We start from the raw sequence: 22,779 nt of genomic DNA, 5'->3' as shown, positions 1-22,779 counted from the left end.
AAACATTTAGATTCTGAGCATGAAATTTATATTGTGCAGTGCCTACTTTAAATGCAAATGTAAGGATGGGAACAGATAAATTATCCACTTTGCATTTTCTAGTTCATGCCATATTTTGTTTTTATTGGAACAGTGAAAACACTGCACAAAACTAACTTACCTGTTTTTATCTCACTTCTCGATACGTGCGCTTTCTTTTTTTTATTATTATTATTATACGTTAAGTTCTAGGGTACATGTGCACAACGTGCAGATTTGTTACATATGTATACATGTGCCATGTTGATGTGCTGCACCCATTAACTTTTCATTTACATTCAGTATATCTCCTAATGCTATCCCTCCTCCCTACCCCCTCCCCACAATATGACCTGGTGCGTGATGATCCCCTTCCTGTGTCCAAGTGATCTCATTGTTCAATTCCCACCTATGAGTGAGAACATGCGGTGTTTGGTTTTCTGTTCTTGCGATAGTTTGCTGAGAATGATGGTTTCCAGCTGCATCCATGTCCCTACAAAGGACACAAACTCACCCTTTTTTATGGCTGCATAGTATTCCATGGTGCTTATGTGCCACATTTTCTTAATCCATTCTGTCACTGATGGACATTTGGGTTGATTCCAAGTCTTTGCTATTGTGAATAGTGCTGCAATAAACATACATGTGCGTGTGTCTTTATAGTAGCATGACTTATAATCCTTTGGGTATATCCCCAGTAATGGGATGGCTGGGTCAAATGGTATTTCTAGTTCTAGATCCTTGAGGAATCACCACAGTTTTCCACAATGGTTGAACTAGTTTACAGTTCCACCAACAGTGTAAAAGTGTTCCTATTTCTCCACATCCTCTCCAGCACCTGTTGTTTCCTGACTTTTTAATGATTGCCATTCTAACTGGTGTGAGATGGTATCTCAGTGTGGTTTTGATTTGCATTTCTCTGATGGTGGGTGATGATGAGCATTTTTTCATGTGTCTGTTGGCTGTATGAATGTCTTCTTTTGAGAAGTGTCTGTTCATATCCTTTGCCCATGGTGGGGTTGTTTGATGGGGTTGTTTGTTTTTTTCTTGTAAATTTGATTGAGTTCTTTATAGGTTCTGGATATTAGCCCTTTGTCAGATGAGTAGATTGCAAAAATTTTCTCCCATTCTGTAAGTTGCCTGTTCACTCTGATGGTAGTTTCTTTTGCTGTGCAGAAGCTCTTTAATTTAATTAGGTCCCATTTGTCAATTTTGGCTTTTGTTGCCATTGCTTTTGGTGTTTTAGACATGAAGTCCTTGCCCATGCCTATGTCCTGAATGGTATTACCTAGGTTTTCTTCTAGGATTTTTATGGTTTTAGGTCTAACATTTAAGTCTCTAATCCAACTTGAATTAATTTTCGTATAAGGAGTAAGGAAAGGATCCAGTTTCAGCTTCTACTTATGGCTAGCCAATTTTCCCAGCACCATTTATTACATAGGGAATCCTTTCCCCATTTCTTGTTTTTGTCAGGTTTGTCAAAGATCAGATGGCTGTAGATGTGTGGTATTATTTCTGAGGGTTCTGTTCTGTTCCATTGGTCTATATCTCTGTTTTGGTGCCAGTACCTTGCTGTTTTGGTTACTGTAGCCTTGTAGTATAGTTTGGAGTCAGGTAGCGTGATGCCTCCAGCTTTGTTCTTTTGGCTGAGGATTGTCTTGGCAATGTGGGGTCTTTTTTGGTCCCATATGAACTTTAAAGCAGTTTTTTCCAATTCTGTGAAGAAAGTCATTGGTATCTTAATGGGGATGGCATTGAATCTATAAATTACCTTGGGCAGTATGGCCATTTTCACAATATTGATTCTTCCTATTCATGAGCATGGTATGTTCTTCCATTTGTTTATGTCCTCTTTTATTTCACTGAGCAGTGGTTTGTAGTTCTCCTTGAAGAGGTCCTTTACATCCCTTGTAAGTTGGATTCCTAAGTGTTTTATTCTCTTTGAAGCTATTGTGAATGGGAGTTCATTCGTGATTTGGCTCTCTGTTTATCTGTTCCTGGTGTATAAGAATGCTTGTGATTTTTGCACATTAATTTTGTATCCTGAGACTTTGCTGAAGTTGCTTATCAGCTGAAGGAGATTTTGGGCTGAGACAATGGGGTTTTCTAAATATACAATCATGTCATCTGCAAACAGGGACAATTTGACTTCTTCTTTTCCTAACTGAATACCCTTGATTTTTTTCTCTTGCCTGATTGCCCTCGCCAGAACTTCCAACACTATGTTGAATAGGAGTGTTGAGAGAGGGCATTCCTGTCTTGTTCCACTTTTCAAAGGGAATGCTTCCAGTTTTTGCCCATTCAGTATGATATTGGCTGTGGGTTTGTCATAAATAGCTCTTATTATTTTGAGATATGTTCCATCAATACCGAATTTATTGAGAGTTTTTAGCATGAAGGGCTGTTGAATTTTGTCAAAGGCCTTTTCTGCATCTATTGAGATAATCATGTGGTTTTTGTCTTTTGTTCTGTTTATATGCTGGATTACATTTATTGATTTGCGTATGTTGAACCAGCCTTGCATTCCAGGGATGAAGCCCACTTGATCATGGTGGATAAGCTTTTTGATGTGCTGCTGGATTCAGTTTGCCAGTATTTCATTGAGGATTTTTGCATCGATGTTCATCAAGGATATTGGTCTAAAATTCTCTTTTTTTGTTGTAGCTCTGTCAGGCTTTGGTATCAGGATGATGTTGGCCTCATAAAATGAGTTAGGGAGGATTCCCTCTTTTCCTATTGATTGGAATAGTTTCAGAAGGAATGGTACCAACTCCTCCTTGTACCTCTGGTAGAATTCAGCTGTGAATCCATCTGGTCCTGGACTTTTTTTGGTTGGTAGGCTATTAATTATTGCCTCAATTTCAGAGCCTGCTAGTAGTCTATTCAGGGATTCAAGTTCTTCCTGGTTTAGTCTTGGGAGAGTGTAAGTGTCCAGGAAATTATTCATTTCTTCTAGGCTTTCTAGTTTATTTGTGTAGAGGTGTTTATAGTATTCTCTGATGGTAGTTTGTATTTCTGTGGGGTGGGTGGTGATATCCCCTTTATCATTTTTTATTGTGTCTATTTGATTCTTCTCTGTTTTCTTCTTTATTAGTCTTGCTCACGGTCTATCAATTTTGTTGATCTTTTCAAAAAACCAACTCCTGGATTCATTGATTTTTTGGAGGGTTTTTTGTGTCTCCATCTCCTTCAGTTCTGCTCTGATCTTAGTTATTTCTTGCCTTCTGCTAGCTTTGAATATGTTTGCTTTTGCTTCTCTAGTTCTTTTAATTGTGGTGTTAGGGTGTCAATTTTAGATCTTTTCTGCTTTCTCTTGTGGGCATTTAGTGCTATAAATTTCCCTCTACACACTGCTTTAAATGTGTTCCAGAGTTTCTGGTATGTTGTTTCTTTGTTCTCATTGGTTTCAAAGAACATCTTTATTTCTGCCTTCATTTCGTGATGTACCCAGTAGTCATTCAGGAGCAGGTTGTTCAGTTTCCATGTAGTTGAGTGGTTTTGATTGAGTTTCTTAGTCCTGAGTTCTAGTTTGATTGCACTGTGGTCTTTCCCTCACCACTTTGCCTTCATCTTACGGATGAGTAAGGAAGGACTGAAAGGAAAACGAACTGTGTCTGCCCTACCTTTCCCTTTCCTTCTGTGTCATCATTTCAGCATAGGTGGTTGCCTTGTAGAGGGAAATAATACAAGCGGGAAGGATGTAATAGGATTCCGTGATCATTCCTGTTTCTTAGAACAAGGCTAATTTCTTTCTGAACTTGAAGCAAGTTCTGGTTCCAAGGCATGGCCTCTTGGGGCTGTGCATGCCCCTGCTTCTTTAAGTCATAGGCTTAAATACTTACCTTGTACTCACTTTGATTCTTGCTAAATTCCTACATGTCATGAGTTCAACAGAATTCTGTCTTTGTGGGGCATGACTAATGCTCTGTGAAGGTTGGTGGTAAGGATGGGGGATGCACACACTGTATGTTTCTTATCCACTCACATCTGTGCCCCATTGTCCCATCAGACTTCCCTTACAGAACAGAAATTCAAAATAAAATTATTAAGACTTTCTATATTTTTCTTTTTCTTTCTTTCTTTCTTTTTTTTTTTTTTTTTTTTGAGATGGAGTCTTGCTCTTATCGCCTAGGCTGGAGTGCAGTGGTGCGGCCTCAGCTTACTGCAACCTCCACCTCCCAGGTTCAAGTGACTCTCCTGCTATAGCTTCCCAGGTCACTGGGATTACAGGTACCCGCCATCACGCCTGGCTACTTTTGTATTTTTAGTAGAGACGGAGTTTCACCATGTTGGCCAGACTGGTCTTGAACTCCTAACCTCACGTCATCCCCTTTCCTTGGCCTCCCACTTTCAAGATGGAGACATTAAGCCAAAGGCATTCAACTAAGCATGGAGTCCTTCTGAGTGTGAGGTCCTACTAAGCACAGGCTGCAGGCACATGGAGCCAGGCATGTGTCTGTGTTTGTATGTGTATATGTATGCTGACTGCTTTATATTTTGATGAGGAAGGGCTGTCTCATGAGGTGACATTTGATCAGAGACCTCAAGGAGGCGAGGAAGCAAGACTTGCAGATACCTAGTACAGGAGCAACATGATCAGGGGTCCTAAGGCACAGGTGTCTTTGGCTTATTCTTAGAATAGTAAGGAGGACACTGTGCCTGGACCCCTACTTGAGAGGATGGGGATGGGGGATGAAATCAGAGAGGCAGTAGGTCCCTGAATCATGTGTGATCTCAAAGGCCAAGGTAAGAACTTGGAATTTTTCCATGAGGAGATGGGAAGACATAGGAGGGTTTGAGCAGAGGTGGCATGGCACAGTTAGGTTTTAGAAGGATCTCTCTGGTGACCGTATAGCAAATCTCTGTATAGGGACAAAGTGGGAAGTGATGGGAACAGTTTGGATGTCATTATCATAGACCAAGAAAAGGTGGTCTTAGACTGGGTGGTATGGATAGCAGTAATTGAATGTGGTTGGATTCTGAGCGTCTTTCACAACAAGAGCCAACAGAAGTTGCATATGAAATGAATATTTACCTAGGGTCCTGGCCTGAGACAGCAGATAAAAATGGTCTAGTGTAAAGTAGTGAATTTCCTAAGATTCTACAGCATGAATGAGCTTGGGAAGGCAGAGAACAGAAGTCTTGTGTACTTTTTCATCTGTTATCCTTCCACAATGTCTTGACTTTTCCCAAAATAACCCCTGTAACATCCGCTTCCAAACATCTTGTGTAGCTGAAGCTACATGGATTCCATTGCCACAATTTCATCTGTATACATTACCTTGGAAGAACTTCTCAGAACATAATGTCCTGGGTGAGGTGACTTTACCACTAAGTCAAGTTTCTGTGGACTCTGCTTAGGAATTGACTGTCTCCACAGTTTCATTTGAATGACGTCCTGAGGTCCTGAGAAGACACAGTTCCCCCTCCTCTGTTTTACTAAGTATCTCTTCGCTTCCTGTAATAGAACGGAGTCAATAAAACAAACAAGTTGCTATTGGGTTTAATGTACAATTGCAGGACATATAAGTCTAAGTGATTAAACTACATGTGGCTTATTTGTCTTCTTTTCAGCACTTTCAGACCATGCTGAAGTCTAAATTGAATGTCCTAACACTGAAAAAGGAACCTCTCCCAGCGGTCATCTTCCATGAACCAGAGGCCATTGAGCTGTGCACGACCACACCGCTGATGAAGACAAGGACTCACAGTGGCTGCAAGGTATGGGGCACGTGGCCAGCATGGGTTCTCTTGGTGAGAGAGCCTCAAGGATGTGTGGGCTTGAGACTTGTGTTTCACAATGGTAATCATTTTTAAGAATGAAAACATAAAATGACCAACAAAATAAACTCACAAATGATGGTAGACTGAATTCATATCCTGTTTTATTTTTCTTAATGACATAACACTACCACTTTTGGACACCCGTTAAAGACCTGGGTTTTAGTATATGTGAATAAAATTGTATTCTCTCTGTGATTTCTGTAGCTCTGTGGAACTTTGGAGTTCACAAGGAAAGTTTTGTTCTTAATGATAATTCTTCCCTTTGTTCTTTCAATCTGAATAAAACATATCTTAAAGAATGGGGAAAAAAACACAAAAAATCAAGTTTTCTAACAGTTATACTCTCCAAATCCTTTAGGGATAATGTTGCATTTTTGCTTTGCTTCATTTCTCAAAATTTATACTAATATTCATGGCTCAGAATCCAGAAAAAGCATTTTTCATTTATGCAAACTTTAATGCCAACATGGAAACAAAACTAGAATATAATTTTGGTAAGCTTTGGATTTTTTCTCACATAATATTCTCTTTTGCTTGAGTTGATGAATATAGTAATCAATTTAGAGATCACAAAGAATATATTTTATCATCAGAAATTTCTTTTGAGTAGTGGAAATAAAATAAGGGACAAGGAAAATGCATTTATATATGGATTTCTTTCATAACTTTGTAGATACACTCCTTTCTTTGTTGCTTTCCTTATTGCTTTCGAGATACACTCCTTTTCCTTATTACTTAGTGTTAAGGAATCAGTTCTCACATAGCTGTGGTCAGGTTGGCATCTACGGCAATCTTGGGTGATGGTGGTATGCACAAAACCTCACCCACATTCATTCATTCCACACATATTCATTGGGTGCTCACTGTCTGACCGGCACAGAGTCACAGTGTGGGCAAAACCCACCAGCATCTTTGTGGGATTTAACTGCTAGCTGGGGGGGCATGGGAGGAGAAAATCGAGGTAAACAAGCATGATTAACGAGAGATCCAATTTGTGAAGAACTTGCAGGAGAATCTTTCAGGCAAAAGAATAGGGCATACTAATTCTATGAGGTGGGTGGTCTTGGTATATTTGGGAACAGCAGGGAATGGGCCAGTATACCTGAGAAATTGAGAAAGTCATGATGAGTGGTGGCGCTGGGTAGGGAAAGAGTCTTGTGGTCATGGTGAGTTTAGGTTTAATTCTAATTACGATGGGGGGTGGAATCATCGGTGGGATAAGGGAAGTGAGCTATGTGACTCATTTTGAAGTGATCTTAAATGGTAATTCTGATAAGGTGACTTTCCAACTTCCCAGGAGCTATTGTCAGTGGCTCTGCCTTAACAGGAGAGAGCGAATCAACAGAACTGGCATTAGGTCCATTGCGTTTAATGCTTTTGGTGAATTGGTGATAGAAGGGAATTATAAAAGTACTCATTAAATTTGAAAGTGATCTGAGATCAAATTCGTTATACATTCTTCAGAAGATTTATTAATGCTATTTTGATTTCTGTTCCTATGAGAGAAGATGGTGCCTCAGAGCAAGATGAAATCAGTAGGGACAAGTATGTGGAGGAGAATTAAGTGTAATAAAGCCTATAAAGTACATTTAAAATGGGAAGAGCAAAAACTACACAGTTTTAAAATAAAAATACCTAGCAATCTGACAATCTAATTTATATATTAAATAAATGTGTGTGTGTTTGTGAGAGAAAAATATTTGCTAGAATAAAAACCATCATTTTTCTGAAAAGGATTATAGGGTTCATGTCTCATGGACTAATTTTTTCTGTGTACTGCCTTAGGTTGTGCTCATTTATTTTACTTTTAAAAGGACGTTGAAAAAAAAATAGTAGGAATTCAGAAGAGTGTGCCAAAGAGGGCAAGGGTTGCTTGTGCTGGCCTCGGTATGTGTGGCTAGCTAGACAAAGGAAATAGGCAATGATTTCATTTGGACACCAGGAAGAACTTCTGCATTCAAGGAGAAAAACACATTCCACTCGACTATAAAAAATTTATGGACTCTCCATCCCTAGAAACCTTGAAGAGGTGATTCCAGGCATAGATAATCATAACCCTGGAGTCAGGAATCTGGGCCAACACCTCTTGAGGGCTTTTCCAGCATCATTGTTCTATCTGAAGGAAGAACCTGCAACGTGTAATTCTCCAAATTGTATACTATCAACAGAATACACTTAAGTTTTAACTGGAAATGTACTGGTGTTTTATTCTTTAATTCTCAAGGACAGTGTCACTTTTGTGTTCTGAGTTTTGTTAAAAAAAAGTATCTGTTTGAACCTTGAAATTTTGGTTTAAAATCCTTTTAGATCTTCCCCAATTTTTTCTGATCATCTTCAAGAACAAAGTCCAGTGTTTCCTCTCTGATTCTTGCAAGTAACTTAGCTCACAAAATGCCAGCTGCAGAAGGAACGCTCTCTCGGGCTCACGCCTCCCGGGATAATGAACACAATGTAGCCCAGGCCCAGCTGCAGGGCCAGCTCATGGGACCCTTGGCCTTCACACAGTAGTTGCTCTTTTTCCCTAATAGCTCTTATAACTTTAGGTTTGGGGAAGGAAAGAGGTAGGAGGAAGCAAAGGAAAGGGGAGTTGAAAATGGGTTATGGCGAGCACCATTGAGACCCTAGCTCATCTCAGATTTCCCATTTTCCACTGATCTGTATTCTCCGTGGGTGCTGACGGGAGTGCCTTGCTAGGCTATTCATGTTTCGGGCAGCTGGGTCTTTGTGTGTTCTCCTCTATTGCAGCCACTTTTTTTTTTTTTTTTTTTTTTCCCTGGAGTAGAGTTATTTAACTGTACAACCCACTGCAGTGCATGAGGACTCTTGTTGGAGCTGTTTGGAGTATCAGACGCTGTGTGTGATTTTGCTGCAGCAATCCTGGCTTGTCACACCTTTCTCCTCCTATCTAGCAAGATGGAATCCTAGGTGGCTTCAGCTTGTTAGCAAACATTTATTGAATTCATAGTCATTGAAAGCCTACTGTGTACATGGTATTGTGGAAAAAGGAATAAAAATAGGTATTGTGGGGGATGCAATGTATAACCAAATAGAAGGAATAAGACAAGTGCCCAAATAAATAAATCACAAGTACTTCTGAAACTTGTGTGAGTATCAGAATCCCCTGGCAAGCAAACTCCTGTACCTTCTTCCCGGAGATTTTGACTCAGATGCTCGGCTTAGTGGTGAGGAACTCCTAGGAGCCTGCACTTTCAATTATAACATGTAATTTACATGAAGGCGAACCATGTTTGGAGGTTGAAGTTCTGAGCTGCAGAGTCATGTGAGAAGAGCAATGTAAGTGACATGAAAAGACACGTAACCTGGAGGTGGGGAGTAGGATGGAAAATGGGATTTGGTGGATTTGCTATCGCAGTCCAGAAAGCTGGCTTCTAAGGAAGAACTGGGCTCTGGAATTACTGGATCAGATGTCAGCACTGTGTGTGCCGCCTTATCCTCCAGCGGGAGCTGCCCTCCTTTGCATTGAGACTTGCAGCTCCATTCACTGAAGTTCTCAAAGCCTTCACAAAATACTGATAATAATGATGACCATAGTAATAAAAAAATCGAAATAGAAGTCTTAATAATACAGAACTGACACTAAAGAACACGTGTGGATTAATGCATTAAGTGATCATCTATGTACTTTTCATGGCATAGAGCCATTTCATCCTCATGGCAACCCAACGGTGTAAGTGCCAGGTGTAGCCTCGTTTCACAGATGAACTAGTTGAGGCAGAGAGAAGTTCATCTCAGTGTCCCAGCGTCCCTCGTTAGTAACTAGCAGAGCCCGGATTTGAGCTGCAGCATTCTGACTCCACAGCCTGTGCTCCCCCCACCGGATTCCACTGCCACTGAGTGGGTTCCGTGTCTGTCCACAGGTGTCTCTCAAAACAGGCGAGCCAGTTGTGTCATGGGATTTTGAGCAAGCTGTTTCTTTTCTGCAGGGCTGCTTTTGCACCTTTCATAGGTCAATATCAGGATCTCATGGACATTATAAAAAAATTTAAAAAAGAATTTAAGGGCTAGTTGATTTGGCAGGTGAGTTGTTACACACTCCTTAGTGGATTCTGAGTTTCGTGCCTACCAACCCATCCTGCTGTCTTTCTTCCAAATGTCCAAGGCTGGAGGATTTACCTTGTTCAATTGGATTGGAATTTTATCTTTTCTTACAGAAACCAGAAAGCATAAGGAAAATACTAAAAATATCATGTAATTTTACCCAGATATACCACACAGATTCTCACATTTAGTTTTCTTAAGAAAAAGGCAATCTACAATGAAAAGTCATATGCCTTGTAAAAATTATATGTGTAGATATATAACCAACGCAAAATGCCCAATGAGTTCCTATATGGCCGTGTGGATGCTGTACAATACCCATTCCACAGTGCTTATACTGTTAAAGCAAAATAGCAGCAATGTTGTCACAAACAAACTGATGCATAATTGGGGATTTAGCACATAACATATGTCTTTTATTTAAAATGTTTTATAAAGTTTGTGATTGCTGCTAATTTCTGAGCATGAGAATTTCTCTGAGTTGCAAAAGGGAAGTAACCCAGAAGAGAAATACCAAGGGGAGGTGTGTGTGTAGGAACAGGAAAAGCAGGATCATTAGCAGTTGTTGACATGGGTCTCCTGTTTGGGACTGAATCTGTCTGCCTTGATTGGGAGAGTCCCTGGCTGTCTTTCCACTACATCCTTTTCATCTGGCTGGTGGGGCAGTGTCTGAGGTCAGCCCTGAGGGTTGGCTTCAGGGGGAGGCTTCTCTTGGCCCCTGAGGCAACCTTGGATGTCAGTGGTGAGCAGGCTGATTTAGCATGGTCTCTTTTCTTTTCTTCTTTTCTTTTCTTTCCTTTTCTTTCCTTTTCTTCTCTTCTCTTTTCTTTCTTTTCTTTACTTCTTTCTTTCTATCTCTCTCTCTTCTTTTTTTTTTTTTGAGTCTCTGTTTGCCAGGCTGGAGTGCACTGCTGTGATCTCAGCTCACTGCAATCTTTCCACCTCCCAGGTTCTTCTGCCTCAGCCTCCTGAGTAGCTTAAATTGGAGGCATCTGCCACCAGGGCCGGCTAATTTTTGTATTTTTAGTAGGAGTTTTCACCTTGTTGGCCAGGCTGGTCTTGCACTCCTGACCTCAAGTGATCCACCCGCCTTGGCCTCCCAAAGTGCTGAGATTATAGACATGAGCCACTACCCAGCCAGAATGAGATATTTCTTTGTGCTCCCCTTCCTTTCTGTTCCCTCCCATCTTAGGCTGAGGGCATCCATGTCTTGATTCTGTAGCCTATTCAGCAGTGCTTGTTCCTTTGTCCTTTACCTAGTATCCCACCAGCCCCTCACCTAGGCCTGTGCTCACCATGTGCTTGGCCCTATGTACCCAAATCTTGCCTCCTCCTGAGTGAGGCACTTGGCCTGGCTTGATGTGAAGCCCCACCTAACGGCACTACTGGTATCTTCCCATTTGTGAGGGTAACTGTCGAACAAACTAGTTTCCAGGAAGGAGTTAATGATCTGTAAACCATAACAATTTTTATATTGCCTTTTTTGAGATTCCGTGCATTCAGGTATAACAGTAGTAGTCCCTTAGCTCTCAGGAAGGAAGAGATTGATTACAGTTTCATGGAACGGAGAGGAGATGTTTCTGAGCTGAAGGCTTTGCAGGTAACCCTCAAATACTACCATGGAGTGCTTGTGTAAAATGGCCAGTCTGAGAAGTGAATTCCAGTAATCCAACTTATCTCATGATATAGACTCTTGATTTGAATGTAGGTGTATTTGAAATTAGCATCACGTGTATCTGATTTCTACACCTAAATCTTTGGGTTCCGTTGATCAATTACGTATTTAACTTGAAATAAAGTCATGTTTTCTCATTTTTTCTCATTTTAGACAAAGGGCCATTTTTTACTCCTTAACGCAAATGAAAATGTTGGTTTTATAGTGTGACCATCCTCATCACATGCGTCTCTATAGCTCTTTCTTGGATTTTGGGCATTTATTGAATCCTATTATGCCAATTATACAGACTTTGTTTTTGCAAGGTAAGTTTCTGACTTCAATGTCAAGACAGAATACATGTATATATAATATATGAATATATTATATATATATGATTAGATTCAAGCCTGTGGTTTCCATTGATTATTTTAATCTAAATTCAGAGTGATTGATATTTATTTTCTCTTTATACTTTCTTACACTTTCCTGTAAACAAATCAAAACATTCACTTCTGCTTGTCTCCTCAAATGCAGGAAGCTAAAGTTTGTATGAGCTAACCTTTGTTGTTTCAGAGACAAGCTTTTATTTTTCTGCAATTTTTACCCTTTGTAGACTTGTAAAAATTTTTTCCTCTCTCCCTCCCTTCCTTCTTCCGTCCCTCCTTTCCTCCCTCCCTCCCTTTTCCCCTCCCTCCCTTCCTCCCTTTTTTCCTTTCTCCCCTTTTTTCCTCCTTCTCTCTCTCCCTTCCTCCTTCTTTTCTACTTTCTTTCTACATCCACAAGAATTTATTGCACATTGTCAGGATTGTTCACTCGCATACAGACATCTATCTGCCTCTGATACTTAAGGACCAAGGAGCCAGCAGAATCAATGGAAAAGGAAGCTTTTGAAAACTGGAGGAATCTTCCTGTCCCCAGCAGGCACTTAAGCCACCTTCAGCCTTGCCCCTCCCTCTCCACCCTGTCCAGTGCCTATTCTCCTAACCTCCTTGTTCCAGTCTCAGAGGAGTCAGGGGAGAAAGTGGAGATGGCTTCAGGGTTAACTGAAGCCTCCATCTATTGTTTGAGTGTTGATCTTTAAATATATGTTCAAATACAGACTCCTTATGCGACTGCTAGTGTACCTAGAGGTTTTAATGTAAACTTCTTGGCCACAGGTCCAAACTTAGAACTTTGAATTCTATACTTTGGTTTTTCCACTGACAGCCGTGGTGGCTTCGGTAAAGCTCTTTATCCTCTGTGACCTCACTTTTGTTATTTGTTGACTAAAGTCTTTTCATACTAGGAATTAAAACTTCTCAGCTGATACAGGTGTTTGGAGAGAAGATTGTAACTTTACCTGATTTCTCTGGTTTGCCACATAGAATTGACCCTCCCTTAACGCTTGTTGAGTTGGATGACAGACTTGTTTATGGGGTCACTCTTAAGATTGGTGGGTGCAGTGAGCTGTTGTCCCATGGAGGGATTCTCTGGAGATCCTTATTTCCAGGTGCCCCATACTGTGAGGGCCATAGCTGTAAATCCTTGTCCTTTTACTTTAGAGAGTCAGATTTGACATTAAAGCCTAACTTTTGGGCAAATGGCAAAGATTATAATTTTCTTACTAACAAAATTAGTCTACTTCTTGATTTTAAAAACTCCTGGGATTATAAGTTATGCTGCTATAAAGATACAAGCGCACATATGCTTATTGCGGCACTATTCACAATAGCAAAGACTTGGAATCAACCCAAATGTCCATCAGTGACAGAATGGATTAAGAAAATGTGGCACATATACAACACAGAATACTATGCAGCCATAAAAAAGGATGAGTTCGTGTCCTTTGTAGGGACATGGATGCAGCTGGACACCATCATTCTCAGCAAACTATCGCAAGAACAGAAAACCAAATACCGCATGTTCTCACTCATAGGTGGGAATTGAACAATGAGATCACTTGGACACAGGAAGGGGATCATCACACACTGGGTCCTATTGTGGGGTGGGGGGAGAAAGGAGGGATAGCATTAGGAGATATACCTAATGTAAATGACGAATTAATGGGTGCAGCACACCAAGATGGCACATGTATACATATGTAACAAACCTGCACATTGTACACATGTACCCTAGAACTTAAAGTATTAAAAAAAAAACCTCCTGGGAGATCAGCAAAGATTCATTAGTGAAATAAATGGGAAAACCGTCTAAGTGTTTAAATGTATGAAAAAGATAATATGCAATTTTTGTTCAGCAATACTATGAAAAATGTGCAGTCATTAAAAATTTTGTTGTAGAAATATTGGCATGGAAAATATTTATAATGTATTAAGTATATAAAAAGTTGATTATAACATGTTATTAGTATCCATTTTTATACAATAATGTAAAATAAAATAATTATATGTCAACATTCATAATAGAATGCTGTACATATATACTAAAATATGAACAGAAGTAATCTCTGGATAATAAAACTGGGGATAAACTTTTGATTTTCCTACTTTTTTGCTTATTTGCATTATCTAAATTTTTAACACTAAAGAAAACATGTATTTGGATGTTTTAAGTTTGTCTGGAAAGTTTATAGGAAACTCCATTCTAAATGGAACATTTTGGAAAAAAGCTCCAAGTCAGTGACTTAGACATTTGTTTCTTCTCTGTGCCCAAATCAGAATTTCATAAGTTTCAGGGAAAGTGACGTTTTTCCATTTAACGTGTGATTTGTCTGGTGTCAGACTTGTCTCATGTGCTCAGCATAGTAATTGTAAAGCTACTCAAACACATTTGAAAGAATGACATACTGGTTTGCTGAAGGCTCCTTCCTGGCAAAATTAGTGGCTTAAAACAACAGAAGTTCACTCTCTCATAGAGCTAGAGGCTGGAGGCCACAATGAGCATCATGGGACGGAAATCCAGGTGTCAGCAGGGTCCTGCTCCTGGAGGCTCTAGGGAGACAATCCATTCTTTGCCTCCTGCAGTTTAGGAGGCTGCAGGCATTCCTTGGCTTGTGGGTACATCACGGCAATCTCTGCATGGTGGTCACGTTACCTTCTCTTCTGTCTATCAAACCTCCCTCTGCTTTCCTTTCTTTTTTTTTTTTTTTTTTTTTTTTTGAGACGGAGTCTCGCTCTGTCGCCCAGGCTGGAGTGCAGTGGCGCGATCTCGGCTCACTGCAAGCTCCGCCTCCCGGGTTCACGCCATTCTCCTGCCTCAGCCTCCCGAGTAGCTGGGACTACAGGCGCCCACAACCGCGCCCGGCTAATTTTTTGTATTTTTAGTAGAGATGGGGTTTCACCGTGGTCTCGATCTCCTGACCTTGTGATCCGCCCGCCTCGGCCTCCCAAAGTGCTGGGATTACAGGCGTGAGCCATAAGGACACTTGTGAATGGACTTAGTGCCCGTTGGATAATCCAGTTATCTATCTATCTTAGGATCCTTCATTTTATCAAATCTGCAGAAAGACTTTTTCTTTGTAAGGTAGCGTTTATAGGTTCCAGGAGTTAGGGTGTAATGTCTTTGGGTGGCCATTATTCACCCTACTACAGATGGTTCTCTTATAATTGGGGAATTGTAAAAATGTAAAAATTGTCACACACACACACACACACACAATGTTCATAGTTCATCTTTGTTTCTTTTTAATTTTACTTTAAGTTCTGGGATACATGTGCAGAACGTGCAGGTTTGTTATATAGGTATACATGTGCCATGGTGGTTTGCTGCACCTATCAACCTGTCATCTAGGTTTTAAGCCCTGCATGCATCAGGTATTTGTCCTAATGATCTCCCTCCCCTTGCCCCTGACCCCCCGACAGGCCCTGGGGTGTGTTGTTCCCCTCCCTGTGTCCATGTGTTCTCACCGTTCAACTCCCACTTATGAGTGAGAACATGTGGTGTTTGGTTTTCTGTTTGCAGCACTATTTACAATAGCCAAGACTCGGAACCAATCCAAATGCCCATCAGTGATAGATTGGATAAAGAAAATGTGGCACATACACACCATGGAATACTATGCAGCCATAAAAAAAGAATGAGTTCATGTCCTTTGCAGGGACATGGATGAAGCTGGAAGCCATCATTCTTAGTTCATCAGTTTTTTAGGTTATGTTTATTTTTTCTTAAGCCTAAGAAAATTATTTTCTTGGAATTCAGAAAGCTACTAAAAAATTGAAAAATAAAGAAATTTGCTCTGTAAAGTTAGCATCTTACTCATGTGAGCCAAATTCATTTTTTAATCACAATTTCTGAAACAGAAGAGATACCTTAACATTTTATATAGAATATAGGTTTTTGCACAAAACCTGTGTTTTTTTTTTAACCTGTTCTACACAGGTTTTGTACTACAAATGTGAACATTTGTAGTTTGTTATCTTCCAATATAGTGGGCACATCAAACACTGTTTGTAAAAGATTCACGGTACTGTCACAGGGACAGTGAATAGATACTTTTCTCCTCATTTTGAGTAAAGCTTTGAGCAGAAGTTTGAAAATGATGTGGGAAATATGAGTATAATATGCGTGTCTGAGAGAAGTACCTTGTTATGCAGTTATTCTCCCCTTATGATTTCCTGTTTAGAGAGTTTGTCTTTGAAATAATTTGTTGGTTTAGTTCTGAAAATTTAGTTTAATTATTATCTGAATTTAGGGTTTGTTTATTTAGAAAATAAGTTAACTATCCCACATATTTTTCTGGGTTGGTTTTGTGGATAAACTATATTTCCACTGTGGTAGACTTCATTTGTTAGCCAACCATAGAAACACCCCACAGAAAACCAATTAAGTTGATAAAAATTCATTAATAATGTCCCTTATGGTTTCCAGCGGAGATTGTATAACTTCTTAGAGACTCTCCAAAGATTATAGTAACTTCAAAACTAAAATCTGGTTTATACAAATATAATACTTAAATATAAGAAATTAACTTTTAAAATACTGTCTTGAGTATATATATTCAGCATTTGTTATGTCATTCTTACTTTCAATGTTCCATTCACCTTTTGCATTAGAGGAATCTGTACTGAGGGAACCAAATGTGAGAACAAGTTTACCTGCTACTCCAAGAGTAATTTTTTGTTTATTAAATGAAAAAAAAAGATGCTTTAGGTACGAAAGCATTAAACAATATAGATGGTGAGTGTAATCTGATATAAACCTGGACTTTCCTTGTAAGTGATTTTTTTCCCTTGAGTTTTAAATTTTATCAAAGCAATACTTGCAGAGATGAAAACATCAAATAACAGTGAAAAAAACTAAACATCAAATATTTTTAGCTGTCTCTTTCATCCCTTCTGCATACCTCAGTCCTGCTTGAAGAAGTGATCATAATTATTTATTTTGGCAGTTTCTTCTTGTGTTTACCTTTATATATCCAAACACTACACTTTATCCCATTATGATAGATAATATTTTTTAGCTTTCTGTTCTCGTAGATGTAGATTTAGGCCCATAATGTCTATACTCGCTCTCTTTCCTCCGTTTTGCTAATGTAATTACTTCTGAAAGTTTAGTGAACTCAGTATCTGTGTGATAACTAAAGGACCCATCAGTGCAGCATAATTTTGATTTCCTTTATAGTTCAATTTAGAATATATATTATTTTTAGAATTGTATAGTTTTATATACACCTACACTTAATTTTCCACAAATGCTTTATTAAATTTGGCATATGACTATCAATACGTTCCCCAACTACCGGGTTATATGACATAGTGTATTCTTCTTCGTCTCCTCCTGGGGATCTCACCCTGAGATCCTGAGTCCTCTTGTCCTCTCGTTCCTGAGTAGACTCTGTCTCTGGGTCAGCTGCACTCCTTCTGTAAGTTAGGGACTTCTCTCTGTTGTTCTGCTGTGTTGGAAACTCCTTTGTTTTCTTCCCCTTTTTAAGTTTACTCCTGTGTTACGCTGGAGCACACCTCCCAGAAGTAAACATTGTGTGCCTTTTATATCTGAAAGTTTCTTTATTTTATTCTCACCTTTTCAAAAGTTTGGCTGGTATAGAAATGCAGATTGGAAATAATTTCTACTAAGCACTGTGAAGACACTACCCATTGACTTCTATGATCCCTTGTTACATTTCAGGAACCTGATCCCATTTGATTCAGATACTAATATTCTTTTGTATGTGACTTTCCCCTCTGTATTAGTCCATTTTCACACTGCCGTAAGGAACTACTTGAGACTGGGTAATTTATAAGGACAAGGGGTTTAATTGACTCACAGTTCCACACAGCTGGGGAGGCCTCTGGAAACTTAAAATCATGGCAGAAGGCGAAGGGGAAGCAAGGCGCATCTTACATAGCAGCAGGGGTTGGGGAAGTGCCACATTTATAAACCGTCAGGCCTTGTGAGAACTCACTATCGCGAGAACAGTATGGGGGAAACGGCCCCCGTGATTCAGTCACCTCCCACTAGCTCCCTCCCTTGACACATGGTGATTACAATTCAAGATGAGATTTGGGTGGGGACACAGTCAAACCATATCATCCCCCAAGCTTTGCAAGCTTTAACGATCTTCTTTTTGCCCTTGGTCCTCTTTAATTTTATGGTTAGGTGCCTTGGTGTGGATTTTCACCCACTTCATCCAGTTAGTGGTTGTGGGCCTCTTTAATTTGGAGAATCTTGTTTCTTAATAGTTCAGCAACCTTAAGGAAAATCCTGACTTGCTCTCCTAATTTGGGAACCATTTCAGAGATAAGGACAGATGATAAATGTAGATTAGGTCAAAATATCAGTTTTATAAAATTTGCTTAGGAAAATGTAGCTTTGGTATGTAGTGGGTTTTCTGAAACTTCTATATCTTGGTTAAAACCCTTGATATGTTACTGTCTTCTCTCCCATTCATTTTTTTCCTTTTCGTTTGCAACTTAACATTTTCCATTATGATCAATTTAGTGAATTTTGAGAAGGAGAGGCGATACATATTGAAGGGCAATTTGCCATCTTTTCCCAGAAATCCTCTCTGGATTGTTAAATCCTCCCTAACTTGCTAATTTTAACCATTTGAACTTTCCTTTCTTGTGTCTTTATTTAAGATGAAGACAGTGACACTTAAGTTACTTTCAAGTTTAAAGAGATATTTATAAAGTACTTTGAACTTCTTTGTGGGAGCAGTGCTATATAAATAAAATACTGCCATTCAGATTACAGCCTCCCGCCCCGGTTTGAATGTAGAGGTCAATGAACTATAGACAAAATGGTGACAAATAAGGTATGACCAAAAAATGGCAATAAATAACGCAGAGTCTTAAAAAGATCATAAAATCCTCTTTTAAATATGAACAGGGAGTTTTTTTTTCATTACATCCCTGGGTATTTCAGCTCCTGACTATCCAGCTAGTAGAATATAAAAACCACTGTAACAACAGGTGCAGATGTGTTCCTTGGTGTGCCAGTTGTTCATTTCTTTGTTTTTAATGAAAATACTATACATTTGTTTCTTGGCAAGAGAAATGATGTCTGGGCTTCTGTGCGTACTGAGTGCTCTAAATGAGACATTAGTCAGATTGGCATTTATGAGTCACCAGGCATCTTCAGAAGCCAAATCCAGGAATTATAAAATAATTTACTTAGGAAGTAATGAGGATAAATGAAATTCATCATCCTGGGAGCCAGGAAAGTTACCCTGTAAGCTAAAAATCCTACTGAAATTAGTTTCCCCCCACATTGATTGATTAATGCGTTCTCTTTAAGAGTTGTTTTTGTGACACTTATGAGCAGCGCTGGAATTCTCATGTTTCCACCTAGTATGCCTGCAATAAGTGTTAGAGCAGGAACGGTGCCATCCACTATTATGGAAACACTTTCCTATTAGTCTATTCATGGGATGGTACAAAACAGGTGCTTACTTAACCAGAGAGCTCATTCAGAGTCCACCTTGCTTGTGGATAAAAGTCCCTTTTCTTCTGTTCTCCCCTCTTTATTCTCCTTCCTGATTTCCTAAAGTCTTTTTACTTCTTGGCCCTTCCTTGCAGCCCCATCAAGGATCCTGGTCTATCAGGAACATCTGGTTTGGAGGTAGAAGGAGCTCCAGGGGAGGGGAGCTTCAGGATCCTCAGCATTCATCGTCAATAGGAGAAATGGACCTTAGTCTTGAAGATCAAAAAAGGAAGTTTTATGTTGTGAAAACCTGGTGTCTTCATAGTTATTATGCCAACAGAACCCTGATTTCATTTCTCCTCCATACCAAGGGTCGTCATCCGGAAGAGAAAGAGCAGGGCGGAAGAGAAGTCATCCCGCCACATATGTACTAGAGTCAGTCTGAGACAAAGAGAGTCGAAGGAAGGAAATGTGCAGACCTATTAGAGCAATGAAAAAAAATAGTTTATTTGTTCATGCTCAGTAAGATCCTCTACTAGGAACCCTACTCATTTTTTGTTTTTAAATTACAGACCCCTTTAAACAAAAGAAACACTACTGATAATTACAAATGTATTAATACATAGGCCAAATCTCTGTAATAGTTACTAATTATTATGTGTGTATATATATATATTTTTAGAGACAGGGTTTATTATGTCTTTTTAAAACAAATATAAAGTAGAAATGTTAGCATGAACTACATTAGGAATAAATAATATTGTATGTATATCTTGTTAATTATGATGGATTTCTCTTATAGTTAGTGTAGGCAAGGCTCTTCTTTGACAATAGTGGATATAAAACTGAATTTCACATGGCTTTGATAGTTTTAATATTGTTTGACTGACTTCTTGTCAGATGCAATTGGATCATCAGTTTTCACCCCAGAATAGGGTAGAAAAAGATCATATGCCAGGAGAAGGAATTACACCAGCTCTACCATTTTCTTGTTTGTGTGTGTGTGCACTCTTTGAATTACCTTAAATCTGTCATTTATTTGTAGAATGCCAGCTGGATTTTATTAAAACCAGATTTGTAATCCATAAATTCACTGCAGTGAGCAAATGTGAACTGTAAAGCTCTGAGTGATCCTGCAGGTGAAGTGTCCCATCAACTCCTTTACCGCTATAGGATGCCCACTCTCCCTTAGGATCCTTCTAATTCTGTATGTGACACTGATTATATGACAAATGGATTGGTGGAGGATGCCAGTGTCAGCCTGTGTATTAAGCATTAGTAATGCTGAAATTTATTTCATATTTTTGAAGATAAGAATAACTATAAATAGAAATTTTAACATATTCTGTCCCCAACCTAGACGATTCTATTACAAAACTTCTGGGGCATACATAGCATACTTTGGGGATGAGGCCCTGGAGTACCATGCTAAGGACATGGAAGCTGCTTCTTGGCTTTGCAGAAAAGCATGTCAAGCTCATTCACGAATATCTGCTATTGTTTCAGGAGGAGAAAATGATAGACCAATGTCAGATATTCTGATCAAGACCAAAATCCTCTCTTGGACCCATGTGGAGGGTGAGAAAACCTAGACCTATCAGACCAAGTGATATTCTTAGCAAACAGGTGCAGGAGCAGAACTGGTATTTGTCTTTCTTCATTCTTGGGCCAGTCCTCCAGTGCTGAGACTGTTCCTCACTATATCACGGGAGAGATAAGGAGAGAACTCGTCATCGTTTGTGTGGACGTTAAAGACATTAAAATGAAATGTAACTCGTGTAGCTTTGGCCACGGTCTGAGATTTATTAACAACTAGCAGCCAGTTATCATAGCCAAGATGGTTCATTAGCTAGGGCAGACTCTACATTCGTAGATCAAGATTTCTTTGTTGAAAGGAAAAGTGACTTTCTCAGTGCTGGGATATTTAGATTTAGGCTTTGTGTGTGTGTGTGTGTGTGTGTGTGTGTGTGTGTGTGTGTGTGTGTGTGTGTGTGTTTTCTTTGTTCAGTAGTTCACAGCTAGAAGAGTTCACATGTTCCTAGAGGATAAAGATGCTAAGATCAGCCCTGTGTGAAATATGGAAAATCTTAGATTCTGTGGGTGGAACAAAATGTATTTTCATTGTATCTGTAGGATAGATTCTTCATCTAGCTCGTTAATCTGTAGTGGTTTGTCTTTAGGCTGCAGCATTTGACTCATTCATGATTGTGCCATCACTGTGAAGGAAGTGCCATTTGTGACACTGTATCCTTTTTTCTTTCTTTTAAGTGTAGCTAAAGATAGGTTAAATGCCCTGACTATGATGGCAAAGCAAAACTAAAAATACATGTATTCCAAGGGAGTGTTTGGTCAAGGGAAGCTTCCCTCCCTCCCTTCCTTCCTTCCTTCCTTCCTTCCTTCCTTCCTTCCTTCCTTCCTTCCTTCCTTCCTTCCTCCCTTCCTTCCTTCCTTCCTCCTTCCCTCCCTCCCTCCCTCCCTCCCTCCCTCCCTCCCTCCCTTCTTTCCTTCCTTCCTTCCTTCCTTCCTTCCTTCCTTCCTTCCTTCCTTCCTTCCTTCCTTCCTTCCTTCCTCTTTTGTTTTTTTTCTATTTATTTCTCTTTTCTTCAGTACCCCTTTTCTCTTCTTTCTTCCCCTGTTCCATTATCACTCTGTGCTCTTTTCCCCACCTGCTTTCTATTTTTTTCCTCCTTCTACAGTCTTATGCCTCATCTGTCCAGCAAAAGCACTGATGGTCCTTTGATTTCATGGGTTTAAGTAACTTGTCTAGCCCCAAACAAATCATTTCAGTCCAGGAAGTGAAATACACTAGCTGGGGATCTTTCTCCTATCATGGAGCCAGGCATGGGGTCCGTTTGCTAAAATTACATGGATTCCCAAAGGAAAATTAGATACGTTGGGAATGAAGAAGAGGGGGAATGAACACTGGAGAACCAAAAAATACTGCCTACAACAAATATGATTTTTTTTTTTCTGAGGAGGGTTACGTTATACCCCATGAGAACACAACGTAGAACGTTAGACCTTGGGCCACTGGGTATCTTGTTTCTTTTCCAGGCTTGGTTCAGTGATCACCCAAGTCAAATGGGTATTCTACTGAGTACTAGAGGAAACACAGGGACTTCTGCAAGATGCTCTTGATACCTATATTGAAGAGCAGGAATTTCAATCGGATTTTGGTGATGGACAGATAGAAGAGGGAAACTGCATGAGTTAAAATTCAGTACAATTTTTTATAAGCACTGAGTGTTTTTAGAGCACAGTTTTTACAGCAGATGTGCTAGCTTTTACACCTGGTGATGTGAATATCATTGCTGTTTTCTTCCCCCTTCTGAGGGTCCAGGAGAGAGGGCAGGGGCTGCTTCCTGATGTGGCAGTGATGGCTGCATATCAGACAGTGGAGGCTGCAAATTTGCTGTCATTTATCGCCTAGAGATCCAGGAACTTGTTTGCCTTTCTCTAGG

At 39.6% G+C, this 22,779-nt stretch overlaps 1 protein-coding gene across 3 annotated transcripts in view; it reads left to right on the top strand.

The window, feature by feature from the left end:
* The window catches only part of PID1 (phosphotyrosine interaction domain containing 1), a 253,653-nt gene that overhangs the window by 113,396 nt on the left and 117,478 nt on the right, over positions 1-22,779 (top strand). For all 3 annotated transcript variants that reach the window (XM_077956495.1, XM_077956494.1, NM_001265883.1), the window contains 1 exon segment: positions 5,593-5,739. In XM_077956495.1, coding sequence (XP_077812621.1) covers positions 5,593-5,739 — 147 coding nt within the window.

Source organism: Macaca mulatta, chromosome 12, assembly GCF_049350105.2.
Source record: "Macaca mulatta isolate MMU2019108-1 chromosome 12, T2T-MMU8v2.0, whole genome shotgun sequence".
NCBI classification, from domain to species: Eukaryota; Metazoa; Chordata; class Mammalia; order Primates; family Cercopithecidae; genus Macaca; species Macaca mulatta.
Note: the sequence above shows the minus strand (reverse complement) of the source record. Positions and strands in the feature narration are given on the sequence as shown.